Source organism: Prinia subflava, chromosome 14 (assembly GCF_021018805.1).
Source record: "Prinia subflava isolate CZ2003 ecotype Zambia chromosome 14, Cam_Psub_1.2, whole genome shotgun sequence".
Taxonomy (NCBI): domain Eukaryota; kingdom Metazoa; phylum Chordata; class Aves; order Passeriformes; family Cisticolidae; genus Prinia; species Prinia subflava.
The window spans coordinates 14502790-14517663 of NC_086260.1; the positions used below are offsets into that span (position 1 = coordinate 14502790).

Below are 14874 nucleotides of genomic sequence, written 5' to 3' on the forward strand. Positions count from 1 at the left end.
CTCCTGGCTGAGCTACCAAGGAATTGCAGAAATGTTTCTGACACCACAAATCTTGTTGCAATTTTAACGTTTTCCCTTTGCAAATAAAAGAGATGAGAAACATAAAATCAATTTGCCTGTCTGATTTTCCTGTACCTGATTAATTTGGCTTTGTTTCTCAAGTGAATGTTGAGCTTGAGGATTTGTCAGAGATGAGGTGAGACCTGTATTCTTCGAAATTAGTCCAAAATTTTGCAAATCAGCTGCTCACAGGAGTGTGCAATTCTGTGTTGATAGATGCTGTCATGAATATGTTCATTAAAACAATTCATAATTTTAAAATGAAAAAAAACCCACCAACTTGGCCAATTTTTGGCATCCAAACATACAATAAACAAGAAAGCTTTATTCTTATTTTCCTCCCCTTTTGAACAACCGGCTGTTACAGCAGGGGTTAAATTGTGATTTTCCATACTGCTACTTCCTCACCCATCCAACTGCTACCTCTGCCACTCCCTAAACTCCTTCCAGGCGCAAATGTTTGTAAAATCCTCTCACAAAGAGGCAAATGTTTTGCCCAGAAAGGCTCAGTGAGCACCACACACCAGCACAAGCACACACTGAGTGCCTTAAACGTGTCCAGGGACAAGCAGAACCATCTCCAGAGTCAGGCGTGCACACAACCCCAGAACAATCCCATTAACTTGCTGCTTTTGTGGCAGTGAGAGCTCAGCAAAAATCCTTTATTTAAGCTGTAAACAGCACCTGTATCTCCCAGATTAGGGCAGAGGGATCTATTTCAAGCCCATTTGAGCATGAAGATTATTGAGACCTTTTTTGTTGGTGAAGGAAAACACTTCTGAGGCTTAAACAGAGCTGCAGACTGTTCCAGCTTCCACTGATGCAACACACAGGGGTTGGTAAGAGCTCTGCACATGCTCAGGACAAAACAAAAAAAGGCATTTTCAGAGGATTGGGTGTGCTGGAGAGATAGAATATAAAAATGAAATGGAGACCACAGCCCTTGGAGGCTGAGGGGAGCTGCAAAGATGAATGGCTGCTCACAGAGCTTTAACCCACCACGGAATGCAAATTGCACAAAGACAAAAGAGCTGAGAGCCTCAAACTGAAGTGGGCCTGGAAGAGAAACTTGGTTTATTTAATCCCCACTAAACATTGCTGGCTGTGGGGCTCAAATACCTCTCTCCCAATGCAGACCCAGCACCCCTGGAATATTACTGAGACAGGCCTGAAAGTGAAGAGGAGGACAAATTCTGCTGGTGGACATGATTTATGGCATTAGGGAGTAAATCCACTGAAATGAGGAAATGTGGAAGCTGGAAGCACAACTCTCCAGGCAGTTTCAGTTGTGCTCCTTGGCAAAAAGCTCTAGAACCAATTGCCAAGAGGTTTGTGGAGTGGGGGAGATTATCCTGGTATTTGTGGGTTTGGACATGAAATTCTACATTTCCATAAAATGGAGAATGCTATATATCCATCTTATTACCAATAAAAGTTGCACTGAAGCTGAAACAAAGGCTATTTTTTAAATAGAACTAGTGCCAAATTCTAGTTTTAAGTCTAAAGAACCAAGCTTCCTCTGTTTCCTGAGAAGTAACTGGAGATTGCACCCATTAGTCTGAAAGCTTCCTTCAAGTATTGAATTAATTATTCTCAACAACATATTTCAGTCTTGGTAGAGTGACAGTTTTTTTCAACACAAAATTAATTCTCTAAGACCAAGGAATTCTACAATTCAATCAGCTGCATTGGTGTTCACCATCTTTTTTACAGCACATTTTACTTCAGCCTCTTTCTCCTAAAAGCTGTTTAAAGTGCAGCTCAAGGACAAAAACTCATCAGGGAAAGTCTCCCTGAAGCTGGAAGGAGGAAGTGGCTCCTGAAAGCATTCCCAGAAGGAATTCCAGCCCCACACGTGTGGGACAGACAGACAGACAGACAGACACCCCCCACGTGTCTCCAGAGCTCTGTGCCAACGCCATGGGCTTTGCAAATCATCATGGCAACAACATATTTCTTTACAAGTGGCACCAGGATGGTAAATAGGCATATAAACCCTCCTTGGAGCTGCCAATAATGTCCCTTGAGCTGGCAATAATGTCCCTTGAGGTGACAATAATGTCCCTTGAGCGGGCAATAATGTCCCTTGAGCGGGCAATAATGTCCCTTGAGCTGGCAATAATGTCCCTTGAGCGGGCAATAATGTCCCTTGAGCTGGCAATAATGTCCCTTGAGCTGGCAATAATGTCCCTTGAGCTGCCAATAATGTCCCTTGAGCTGACAATAATGTCCCTTGAGCTGGCAATAATGTCCCTTGAGCTGGCGTGCCCTCCCTCAAAGAGGAACACGAGCAAGGGTGTCAGTGGCACGTGGGAAATCCACAGGCAGGGCAAAATCCTGTTAAGAGGCTCTAGAAAAGCGCTGGGCGAGGGAAGGAACCAGCTCTGAGACAGCAGCACTGGAGCCTGTTCATAGCAGGAGTTCAGCTCTGCTGGGAGGAAAGGCTGGAAAAGCTGGGATTGTTCACCTGGAGAGGAGAAGCTTTGGGGTGACCTCAGGGTGCCCTTGCAGGGCCTGAAGGGGCTGCAGGAAATTTGGAGAGGGATGAATGACAAGGGATGGAGTGACTGGAAAAGAGGAAATTGTTTAACATTGACAGAGGGCAGGGATGGATGGGATTTGGGAAGGGATTCCTCCCTCTGAGGGTGGGCAGGCCCTGGCACAGAGAAGCTGTGGCTGTCCCTGGATCCCTGGAAGTGCCCAAGTGGTGCCTTGGGAGGCTGAGCTGGAACAGAGACTGGGCTGAGCCAGAGAATAAAGCAGGGATTTATTGAAAGGCCTTTAGGGAACACCTTGGGCAGGACAAGAGCCTGGCCAGGGCTACACCCAGGGTGGACCCAAAATGGGCACAAAATGGACCCAAAATAAGCCCAAAATGGACAAACGGTCACGAGGTCTCACACTTTGATCAGTTTTGGTCCATATTGGGGTTGAATTGTCCAATTCCAGCTCCAGGCTGGGAGGTCCCATCCTTCTTGTTCCTCCCTCCAGCCACCCCTGTTTGTGCTTTGGGGCTGAAAGTTGTCCTTGGTGTGCAGCAGGAGAAGGATTTGTTTTGTGTCCCTGCTGTGTGCAGTGAGCCTGAGTGTGAGCTCAGAGCTGCACCCTGGGCAGCACAGGGGCTGAAATACAGGGAAAATAAAACTTAAAGCATCACAAGGCCAGGTTGGAGGGGTTTGGAGCAGCCTGGGACAGTGGAAAGTGTCCCTGCCAGGGCAGGGGTGGCACTGGATGATCCGTGGGGTCCCTCCCAATCCCAACCATTCCATGTCCCCACACAGACATTGCAAGGGGAGCAAAGCCCAGGGTGACCAACATCAGGGTGACCAAGATCAGGGTGACCAAGATCAGGGTGACCAAGGCCAGGGTGACCAAGATCAGGGCACCCAGAGCTCTGCTGGGGAGGGCAGGGGGCACCTGCAGCTCCAGCCCCAGCCCAGGGGTGAAGGCCCAGCCCAGGACAGAGCAGTGCCAGCCCCGTGCTCAGGCAAACACACCCAGAGCATCCCTTGGCCTGGCCAGGAGGAGTTTGGGCTCTGGGGGCTCAGCCTGAGCCAGGCTGGGTCGCTGGATCCACACAGACTGAGCCTGTTGGAAGGTGCAAACAGACATTTGGGAGTGTGCCAGAGAATCCTGCTTTTCCCTGTGTTCCAGGGCTCATTTCTCAGGTGACCTGAGGCCACCTCTGCTGGAGGTGCAATTGGAATTCCACAGGCAGCACTGTGGAATTCCACAGCCCTTTCACTTCCCATCCACGCTGACACACAACACAAACCTGGTCAAGTCCAAAACTCACCACGTGCTCAAATTCTCATCTAACATTTTCAATCTTTTAAAAGAATCTTTTTATTTTTGTTTTTGGGGGGTTTTTTTCTATGTTTTTTGTGTATGTGTGTGTGTTTGGGGGCGGTTCTTGCTGTTGGTTTTGGTGTTTTTATAATCTATGTTTTGGATTTTGGTTTTTGTTTGTTTGGGGGTTTTATGTTTTTTATGTGGGTTTTTTTTTGTTTTGTGGGGTTTTTTTGTTTTTGTTTTTATTTTGTTTTGTTTTGTTTTCCTGTAGAAATATTACTTGTTTAAAGCAGACATTACAGATATTTCAGATGCCCCAAGGAAAATCACCTGAAGGAGCCCCTCTATTGTCTTTTGCAACAAAATATGTGTTTAAAGTAAGCGAAGATTTAAAAAAATTATGCTGACACATCTTCAGTAAGCAGATTTAAAAAAACTCATTTTGACAAATATTCCCAAATTCCTTTCTGTCTGCTTCTCAGGATCCATTTAATAATGTAATAGCCTCAGGAGAAACACTCTGCAATGTCTTTTACAGTGCCAGAGCAGATCAGTGAAATGCTGTCTGCAACCTGTCAGGTTCTGTAGAGATTGTGTCATTTCCACCCCCCTTCAATATCACACAAATGATGGACAATAACTGTTTTATTGTAATCCTCTGTCACTGGAAATAATAATAATAAAAAACCAGCTTAATCCATTATTTCCATGTTCTACTCTGCATCGGAAAAAACAAAACCGGCAGATTTCTTGTTGAACACCTCATTCCTCCTCGGTTGCATATTCTGCTATAAAGACAACAATCATCTGAATAATTTCTCTGTTAATTTTGCCTGAGATTTAGATTTGGAACAAGCAGAGAACCCAACAATGGCTAAATCCCAGTTAAATTTGTTCCCATTGAACTGGTGGCAACGCTCTTGTCCCTCAGCAGCAGAAGCACCAACTGCAACTGGCTCTGAAAATCCTCATTTATCAACCAAGGATCTCTCCAGTTGAGAAAATGATCTGTTCCAACACACAACACAGATTTACAGCCTGACCCCCAATTCCACATCTTCAGTTCACAGATTCACAGAATCACCAGGTTGGAAGAGAATTTCAAGATTATGGAGTCCAACCCAGCCCTAACACATAAACCACAGCACCCAGTGCCACATCCAGACTTTGTTTAAACACACCCAGGGATGGTGACTCCACCACCTCCCCGGGCAGACCATTTCAATACTTTATCACTCTTTCTGTGAAAAACTTTTTCCTGATATCCAACCTGTATTTCCCTTGGCACAGCTTGAGGCTGTGTCCTCTCGTTCTGCCTGGAGAAAGAGCCCGACCCCACCTGAGCACAGCCACCCTTCAGGGAGTTGTGAGAGTGATGAGGTCACCCCTGAGTCTCCTTTTCTCAAGGATAAACACCCCCAGCTCCCTCAGCCCTTCCTCACAGGGTTTGTGCTCCAAGAACCTCTCCAACCTCGCTGCCTCCTCTGGACACACTCAAGAGTCTCAAGGTCCGAAAGGAACAACTCCCCAGCAGCCACCTGTGCTCACACTTCAAAACCAAGAGACTCCTGCAGTTCCTCCCAGCCAGAAAGGCAAATAAATAAATAAATGTGCAGGCCCAGGTCCTACCTGTGGGTCGGAGAGGCGGGAGATGTCGGGATAAAGGTAGAACTTGATGCCCTCGGAGGCGCCGGGTAACGTCACCCCGCGGATCAGGAGGATCATCAGCATGATGTAGGGGAAGGTGGCTGTCACGTACACAACCTGTGGGGGGAAATAAACATCAGAAAAGGATTGGTTTTTCCAGCTGCAGCAAAACCACCTCCTTTTCACGTCTTTGTGAAGTGTTTTGGATGCCTTTGTGCAGGTGATTTTTGTCCTCCAGCCTTATTCCCTTCTAAACTCTTTAGGTTTTGTGGGAGAGGTCAGCACTTTTTATAGAGATTAGGAAGTTCTCTGTAAGTACATTATTTCCAAACACAGGTACTCATGATGACAAGTCATTAATTATATATATTATAACAGTAAAAGCAATGGATTCTCAGTCACCCCATAATTACCAAACTGCTTTCTCTTCATGCTCTGCCTGCATGTCTGGGTTTCAGGAATAAGAATTTCATCAAGGCCAAAGGTTAAATTCTATCCCTATCTCCTGGGGATTTTATAGAGAACCCTTATCTTACAAAGAACCTTCAGGCAAAATTTCTGAGGTGCTGAAACTCAGCAAATTCTGTTTTCACATACAGGGCCACACATTTTTTATCCAGAAATCAGTTTGTTCTCTGCATAGGCAGCAACAGGAAACCTGCAAGGAGTCCCAATTTCCAAAGGAAAAATGGAATTGGTTCTGTTTCACAATCCCAAACCTGAGGCTAGGACATGGCTACTCAAATTCAAATATTAAATGATAATTTTCATGGCACTATCAATATTTTCCTTATGTGACAACCACCTGAAATTAAACTCTCTGTAGTTGCCTGTGGCCATTTCCACTTGTGAGATGTTGCTCTTACACCTGCCTTGCACCAGTCAAAATTATCTAAGCTGCAAGAATGGAAAAAAATCATTTGGTGAAAAATACAACCTCAAAAAATGTGCATTTTAAACTCAGGAGTCCAATATCTGTGTCCTATGTAACTGAAAGGGATACATCAGAGAATGGAGCTGTGAAAGGATTCTCAGACATATTTTTGTAATTAATGAACTGAAATTGGATTTTTGGACTATTTAACCCCAAACATGAAATGAGCTCATGTGCCTCATCAGGTACCCTCAGAAATGGAGGAACTTGAATTTCCCAGGAAATGGAGAGCACCATGCTGTTCCCACAGGTCCCAAAAGCCTGGACTGATGAATTCCTAGGTCAATTCCTTGCAAAATGGGAAGTTTTATCCCAGTGCTTACAGCTGTTGAATATTAGTGGGGCTGCAAACTGCTGTGAGTGGCTGAGTTCAAATAGCCTTTGTCTCTCCACATTTGGGCTTCAAATAAAGAAGGATCAGCAGCTAATGAGAATTTAAAAACAAACACATGGGATGGACACGGTCCTGCTCGAGCCTTAAATCAGGTGGAAAGGATGGAGCAGCCAGCTAAAGGTTTTCATTTATTTAGTTCTTTGCCAGCTATTTTTTCCTCCTTGATTTAAATCAAAAGTTGCATTTAACAGAAGGCAGTTAGCAGACACATCCATTTGATGGCACTGAAGGCCTTGCACCTGAATATCTGTAATATTTCTTTGATTTTCTTTTCCTGCACTGCTGTGCAGCACATCCACTGCTTCCTGCACGTCTCGGTTTGGACAGACAGGTGTCTGCCAGGGAAAGCTGGAGCTTCCTTGGAATGGAGAATATAAACCCTCTCCTTCCAAATTATTATAATAATTTTGCAATTAGGAGTTTTCAGGCAAAGATATGGGAATAGGAATAACAGTTCTTTACTACTGTTAAAAATACAAATGTAGTGGTGCAAAAATGAACAAACAAAAATCCTAGAGAAGACACTGCACGTCCCAGCACTGCCTGGGACGCTCCACCTGAGCAAACACTGATCTGGCAGAGGCAGGTTCCTTCCCAGGTCGTGTTTTGGGGGGATTTCCTCTCTCCTTCCATCAAGGAAAAGCCAACACCTTCCTCTCTGCAGCCAAGTGAAGGGATCTGTGCAATCCCACAGCAGCAGGGGCTGCAGCCACAAACTCACAAATTTTTTTTGGCAGTTCTGCCTCAGCTTCAGGGGAACGAGGGCTCTCCCTGCTCTCTGCCATGCAGAAAGGGGATAAAAAATAAAGCACCTCTGGCTCGCTATTCCTGGCAATCAATAATGAATGAATTGTAATTAATGAACTCAATCAATTAATGAAATCAATCCAGACACGCAGAACCACGATGAGAGGGGCACCAAGGGAGCAGGAGTGGGGAAGTGGAGAGATCCCCTCTTCCCGAGGCTCTGACACTGCTGACAATTGATCACACAACTCTGGAGGCTCCAGAGCTCTTTTCCTTCACCAGGTGAGTGCACTGTGCCATTAATTCCCATTTTCTCCCCCTCCCCAAGAGCTCCTGAGGTGAGGCAGGATGGGGAATTTAGGGATCTGTACCATTATTAGCATCATCCTCACATCTGCTGGGCATTAAAAGTTTCCCGAATTGTTTTCTTTTCTTTCAACACATCGACCCTCTCTGAATATCAATGTGAACACAACTGTTTCTAATTACACTGCATCCTGTTTTAATTGACTTTAATTGCTTGGTATGTTAATTTGCATCCCAATGCTCAAAATGCTTTTTTTAAACCCTTGTCAGAGACATGCCAATGTTTAAGCAGTTGGAAACAAAATAAAAATTTCTGGCAGGGGAGTTTTTGCACCAAGTTCTTCTCGTAAAATGTGGTTGAAAGAAAAATTTACAATGATATTTAGAGGTACAAGTAGGTGGAAATGCACCCAACAACTCTGAACTATGCTTGGGTGCTCAGCTGAAAGTACATTGGAACCCAAGATCCTGAGAATGGATATTTTACTGACTGTCACTAACTTTAAGTATCAAAGAATAGGAAACAAGTTACCATCAAATACTAGAAATTTAAAGAACCTTTAAGAGGCTTAGGTGTCACTCCAGGTTAATACAGAGATCTCGAGGTACTTATGAAATGATTTAATGAGTGAGGCATCACAAAGATTTTGAGAGCTGAGCTAGAATTCAGTTTAATCTTTTCATAGCTCAATATCTTAACAGCACAAACATGTCCCTGTGTCCCAGTTTGTCCCCTGGGGCTGTTGGACACCTTGTCCTCACTCAGAAGGTGTTTTTCTGGACACTGCAGGCCCATCGTGCTGCAGGGGGAGGAGGATCTGGCTGGGGAGAATCAGAAATTCAGGATAACCCTGCTGAGAATAAAAAGGGAGATTTCCATGCAGTGAACTGAGCCCTGACCCATGGAATCCTCAAAGCCCCAAATCAGATTTTTTTGGCCTCCAGAACACACCAGCCTGAGCTTCACACCCTCCTCACAGCAGCACAAAGCTGAGAACGTTGCTCCTATGCCTGGCTGAGAACACACAACCAGAATTCCTGAATAAAACAGGACCTGGAGGCCAGGAGGCTGATGGAATTCTCCCCTGCAAGCTGCAATGTTCAAGCTTGTTTGTACAATAATGAACCAACTGTGGTTTATAAACGGGATAAAGTTTATCTTGATGCTTCAGGAAATTATTGGCTTCTTGATCCCCTGAAATCCCCTATTGCTCCATTGGGCTGTAAACATGAGGAATATCAATGCTGGAATTGCCAGAACTCACTATTAAAGTGTTTATGGAAAATCAGACCTGGCCCCATGCCCTGCTCATCCTTATTTTTCATGGAGTGTTTTCATCCTGGTGTCATTTAACCTATTTATTATTTTATTAATTTATTTATTAGACACCATGAGCATGGAGAACCAGACTGAAACCCCCAACTGTGCTGCACTGCCCTCCTGTGAGGAGAAACTGCTCAGGAACCAAAATTTCACCCAGTGGTGTGAGAGGGAAAAGAATCATTTTTATCCAGGAGAACACATTGGCACAAATCCAGGAATAGAATTATCACAGCCCTGCCTGGCAGCTCTGCTGACCGAGTGGACACACCCAGGAACCACCAATTAATTTGGGCAGGATTTCCATCAAAATGTTTTAAATTGTCCCACAAGGCACAGTCAAACCAGATCTGGCCTCAGTGATATTTTCCAGTTTCACAAATTCTGATTTCTTAGATGATGAACACAATAAAAGATTTTCTTTTTCAGCTGCCATGGGGCAGTGTAAAATATTCCAGGCAGCATTGTTTGGGAAAAAGGCTTTTGTTCATCTGACTCTACACCATCTATGGAGCTACAAGTGACAACTGAAAAGGGAGATTTTCCACATTAATTGGATTTACAAGAAAAATGGTATTAAATGGTCTAAAGGAATGACAACTGATTCACAAGGTTTTTAAAAGCATGTCAAAAGGGGGAAAACATTCGAGGTCCACCTACGTTTAAAGCTGAAATTTTATATGCAGAGAAAAACAAAAGCAAAAACTCAACAGCACACCAGGTAAATGGATTTGTATAACTGGAATGAAGGGAGGGGTTAGAATCAGCAAAATGACTGATTTTTCTGTTTTCTCTGTGTGTTTTATAGATTTATTCAGCATCATCTTGTGTCATCTTTGTTGATCCACAGATAAACAGAATAATTCTGGCAAACCATCCTTAACCAGATTGCCTATGGACTGCAGAATTCCTCCTAAATTGCCACTGAATCATCAGCGAGTGCAGACAGCCTCACTCCGAGCAGGAATGAATTCCAAAAAAGAAAATTTAATGGGATCTGAGGACTGAGAAATAAGCAGCAAAGAGGAAAAAATCATTGGGAATGAAAATTCAATGAGATGAGCCAGGAAAGAGGGGCCAGGAGAGGACAGTGGTGAAGGGATGGGAGAACCTGAGAGATCACAGGAAGCAAAAGATTCCACATGAAATAATAAAGGAAGATTCCACATGAAATGAGAACTGCAGAAGGGAACAGTTCCAGTACCACATCCCCTGAGGTCACTGCCTGGGACACCCAAAAATCCCTACCTGGCAGAGCTGTGCAAGTCCCAGGTCTCTGAATAAATGAAAAAATGAAAGTCTGAGCCTCGCTGGAATGGTTTCCTTCACAATGAAATGAAAACTTCACTCCAAAATTCATTGAGTCAATTTAAAAACAAACAACAAAAACAAACAAAAACCCAAAATGAAAACATTCTGTTTAATTTTGGTTTGGCATCCTTTTGTGTGAAGGGGTGGAAAGGAGATCTCTCTTGAATAAAAAATGCTCTAACAAGCCAAAGTTGTTATTTAGAAGCTTTAATCCCATGTTAAAAATGGGTAAAAAAACCTGTTTTCCATATTTTTTGCAGCACAAATTATTCTTTACCTTGGGTCTGACTTTAGACACTTTTGAGCACTTCCTAAATTCCATTTCAAATATTCAAATATTTCAAAGTGTACAAAAAAACCTGCCTGCCTGTAGCCAAAAGTTCCAAAGGAAAGAGAAGTCGTGGTGGAAGGCTGAATCCAAAGTTCTCTATTAGGGACCCAGGGGTGCAGCTAAAATTGGAAAACAAAGAGAAAGCACCGAGGGCAGACAATCCCCATGCACAGCAGCAGCTCATTTTCCCAGCTGAACTGAGGGAATAATTCACTTCCATTTATTTTCCCCATAAATATTCCTTAAGCAGCACAAGTTTTCTGAACATGTGTTATTTCCCAGCTCGTTCCAACAGCTGGATTTGTTTCCAGCTTGCCCAGGAGCATTAAAATCAAGATCTTTCTGCTAAAATTGCTCTTTGGGCTTGGTGGGTCTTTTCAAGAGGTCTACAGACCTCCTGCTTCACTAAAAAAAAATCAGTTTATTGTCTAGGGCTAATGTAAAGATAGATTTCCTTGTATTCCAGTAAAAATTCTCTGATTAGCAGCTCCTGCCCCAAAATTTGTAAGACTGGCAACAGAATATCCAAAAATCCCAGTCATGGGGACCAGAACACACAGAAGTGCCCATATTAAATACAGAAACTGAATTTTATCCCATTATTGCAAATATTTCTGTGAGCACCTTCATTTAGGCACTATAACAAAAACAAAACAGAACTAAACTAAACAAAACAAAAACCAAAAAAAAACCCCTCAAAAAACCCCAAAACAAAAAACAACAACAACAAAAAAAACCAAACAAAAAAAAAGGGAAATAAATAATAATGGCAAATAAATTTATAATTAATAAATTATTAATGTGAATAAATAAAGGTAAATGCAGATAACCAGATTAATTCTTGATACCTGCACAGTTTAACAATGACCTAATCAGTGACAAATAATGTGCAAAAAGGTTCTAGAAAGGGGGCAGTGACCATAAATGATGGGCTGGATCCTGAAGAAATGACTTTAAGTCACAGTTCCTTTTATTTCAGGGATTCATTCTAGCCTGAATGGGCCTTGGTTGAGTTCACAGTACCAAATTCACAGTAAAATTTACACATTGTACAAACCAGCTCAGATTTTGGTGACTGCCCTAAAGTGTTTTTAATGTTCTCATGTGAATCCACACTGAACGAGGATCAACCTGATCTAAAAGCTGAGCGCCTGTCAGAAAGGTTTCATTGATGTTATCACATTTTTGCTGCCATTAAATGCCAAAAAGAAAAGCATTTCTCTATTTCATAGCTCAATATCCACAGTGAATACAACTCAGGAGCTCAGAGCCTCCTCCCAGAGATTTCTCAGTCTCCAAATTTATATTTTCCACTCTCAGCATTGATCCTCCCCTCGCCAACTGTTCTTGGAGGAGTTCTGTGGATGAACAGAGTGAGGGCTGCAGTATCCTCTTTGTACCCTTGAATGTTCAACAAAAAAAATCACATTTTAGTTACAGGATGCTGTTATTTCACTGGTTTATCACTACTATTAATGGTGCAGATAAAATAATCAACTTCAATCAAGATTTTTTTCTGTGTAAAAACCCCTCTAACCCCCAAAAAACTGCTTTTAAAGAAAAAAAACACATGGAGAGCACATTTGGGGTGTTGGTGTTGGGGGCTGAAATATTGGTGTCATTGTCCCTGGCACCTGGGATGGGTTTGCTGGAGGTTTATTTTCTTTAAAAGCAGTTTTTTGGGAGTTGGAGGGGTTTTTACACAAAAAAAAATCTTGATTGAAGTTCATTATTTTATCTCCACCATTAATGGTAGTGATAAACCAGTGAAATAACAGCATCCTGTAACTATAATGTGATTTTTTTTTGTTGAACATTCAAAGGTACAAAGAGAAACCCTTTGTACAAAGGTACAAAGACTGATGGGGAGGAAGCAAATTTCAGCATCTTGGCTGAGCTCATCCCTGCAAGCAAAGTGTTTATGTAGAGCTCCCATCAGGGAGGGAATGTGCAGAGCCACAAATATCTCAGAATTAAAGACTGCTATTTAATCAAGTAAAAGTCAACTTTAAAAACCAATCAGGAAGAATTTTAAATAGAAATTAGGACTAATTAATCAACTGAGGGTTTGTTTTTTTCCATTCTGTAAAGGTCTTTAAAATGTAGAAGCTTTTATAAAACAAAGCTGTTCCTTTCCAGAACCTTCTAGGATTTTCAGACCTCTCAATGCCATCGAGTTTACAAGTTACACACGTACTCAGGAGTTTGGGTTTTGCTTAGAAAAATATGTAATGTGGGATGACTGTTACTCACAGCAACCCCATTCCTGTGAAAATAATTCAGAATTATCCCACAGCAGCACCTGAAATTCCAGTTGTGTAATTGATTTTACACAGGCAGAAACAGGGGTTCAATAAGGCACTACATGAACTGGAATTTTATACATATTTCAGCTACAACTTCCACTTCTCACTCCTTAGGTCCTGACCCATCCTAAAAATGTTTAACCTTCAAGCAGATGGAGATGCAAAGGTCAGGGAGGTGATTTTTCCTGTCACTCCAGAATGGGTGAGATCTTCAATGTGCATTGAAAAGGACTCAAAAGTTTTGGCCAACTCCTTCTCCTGATTCAGGGTTTGTTTGCCCTCTGAGTCTTCCTGGAGAGCACCAAACTGGGGTTCCTGGAGGAGAGCTGTCCTCATGGAATTATTGAATTCCCTTAAATCATTAGTTCCTGTGAATCAGCATTTTCCAGTAAAAATTGGGATTTACCAGAGCATTCCTTATCATCTCCAGCTTAGATTCCTGCTTGATTTTCCTCACTTGTCTTTAAAAAAAAAACACTCAAATAAACAAAAATGACACAAAAACTTCAAAATGAACACCAGCACTGAATTACAAAAATAAAAGCTGGGTGAAGTGTGGGAAGTGGAAGCCATGCTATGACCAGAGGGATTTTAGGGGAGGTTTTGCAGCCAGAACTCTACTGAGGTGGCCCCAAAAGGTAAAAGACCTTTAAAAGATCTTTTAAAAGATCTAAAAGCTGGAAAAGATCAATGTGCCAGACAGACTCTGCTGTCACCTTGCCTGACAAAGAGGAAAGGACAGAATCAGGAACTGCAGCCAGCATTTGAGAAGTCACCAAATAAATGCAGGATGTGCCTTGTCCCTTCCAACCAGAACCATTCTGTGGCTTTCTGGGGAAGATCAGGAGGTTTGCAGGAGGATGAAGAGCTCCCAGTTAGGTGGGAGAAGGTCTGCAGGAGGATGAAGAGCTCCCAGTTAGGTGGGAGAAGGTCTGCAGGAGGATGAAGAGCTCCCAGTTAGGTGGGAGAAGGTCTGCAGGAGGATGAAGAGCTCCCAGTTAGGGGGGAGAAGGTCTGCAGGAGGATGAAGAGCTCCCAGTTAGGGGGGAGAAGGTCTGCGGGAGGATGAAGAGCTCCCATTGAGGTGGGAGAAGGTTTTTGTGTGCCCCAGGCACAGAGGAACACCAGCTCTCATCTCCACGGTGACAGCTGAGCCGTGGATGCGCCCTGAAGCTTTTGCAGTCTCCTTGTGCATTAAGGATAATAAAAGGATGAGGAATAGCCTCACCAGCCAAATCAACACCCATCCTTGTCATCCCGAGCTGCTTCTCCCCTTTTCCCTGCCCTGTGGCTGCTCCACCCCTCCTAACGAAGTTAAACACCTCTGCTGAGGGTTTATTGCTCTGCTCTTCCCCTCTGAGCAGCCTCCCAGTGCAGCTGCTAAATCACCCCAGGGCTGGCTCGTAGGACACCAATCTGACACTGCTGCAATTAATTTGTGGGTTTGAGCAGCTCTGCAGTGTGAGAGGAAAAGGTGAGAAAAAATGAGAGGGGTCACAATGAAAACCTTAGGCTGGAAGATGGTGACTTAGGAGTACGTGCCTGCCACGGATTTGTTTTTGTCTCCTGGGGAAAAGCTTTGATCTCTCAGCTCTCCCTTGATCCCCTCAGCTCTGCAGAGACCCCCGAGGGGCTGCTCTGGGGAGGTGAAGGGTCTGGGGAGCAGAGATCTCTCCCCGTGCTCACCCCACTCCTGGAGCACTGAGATCCCAACCTCAGCGAGGC

The 14874-nt window shown here is 43.5% G+C and overlaps 1 protein-coding gene across 2 annotated transcripts in view; it reads right to left on the bottom strand.

Moving 5' to 3' along the window:
• The window catches only part of SLC6A11 (solute carrier family 6 member 11), a 95715-nt gene that overhangs the window by 39809 nt on the left and 41032 nt on the right, over positions 1-14874 (bottom strand). For both annotated transcript variants that reach the window (XM_063411432.1, XM_063411433.1), the window contains exon 7: positions 5482-5616. In XM_063411432.1, coding sequence (XP_063267502.1) covers positions 5482-5616 — 135 coding nt within the window. The remainder of the gene's footprint in view (positions 1-5481; positions 5617-14874) is intronic.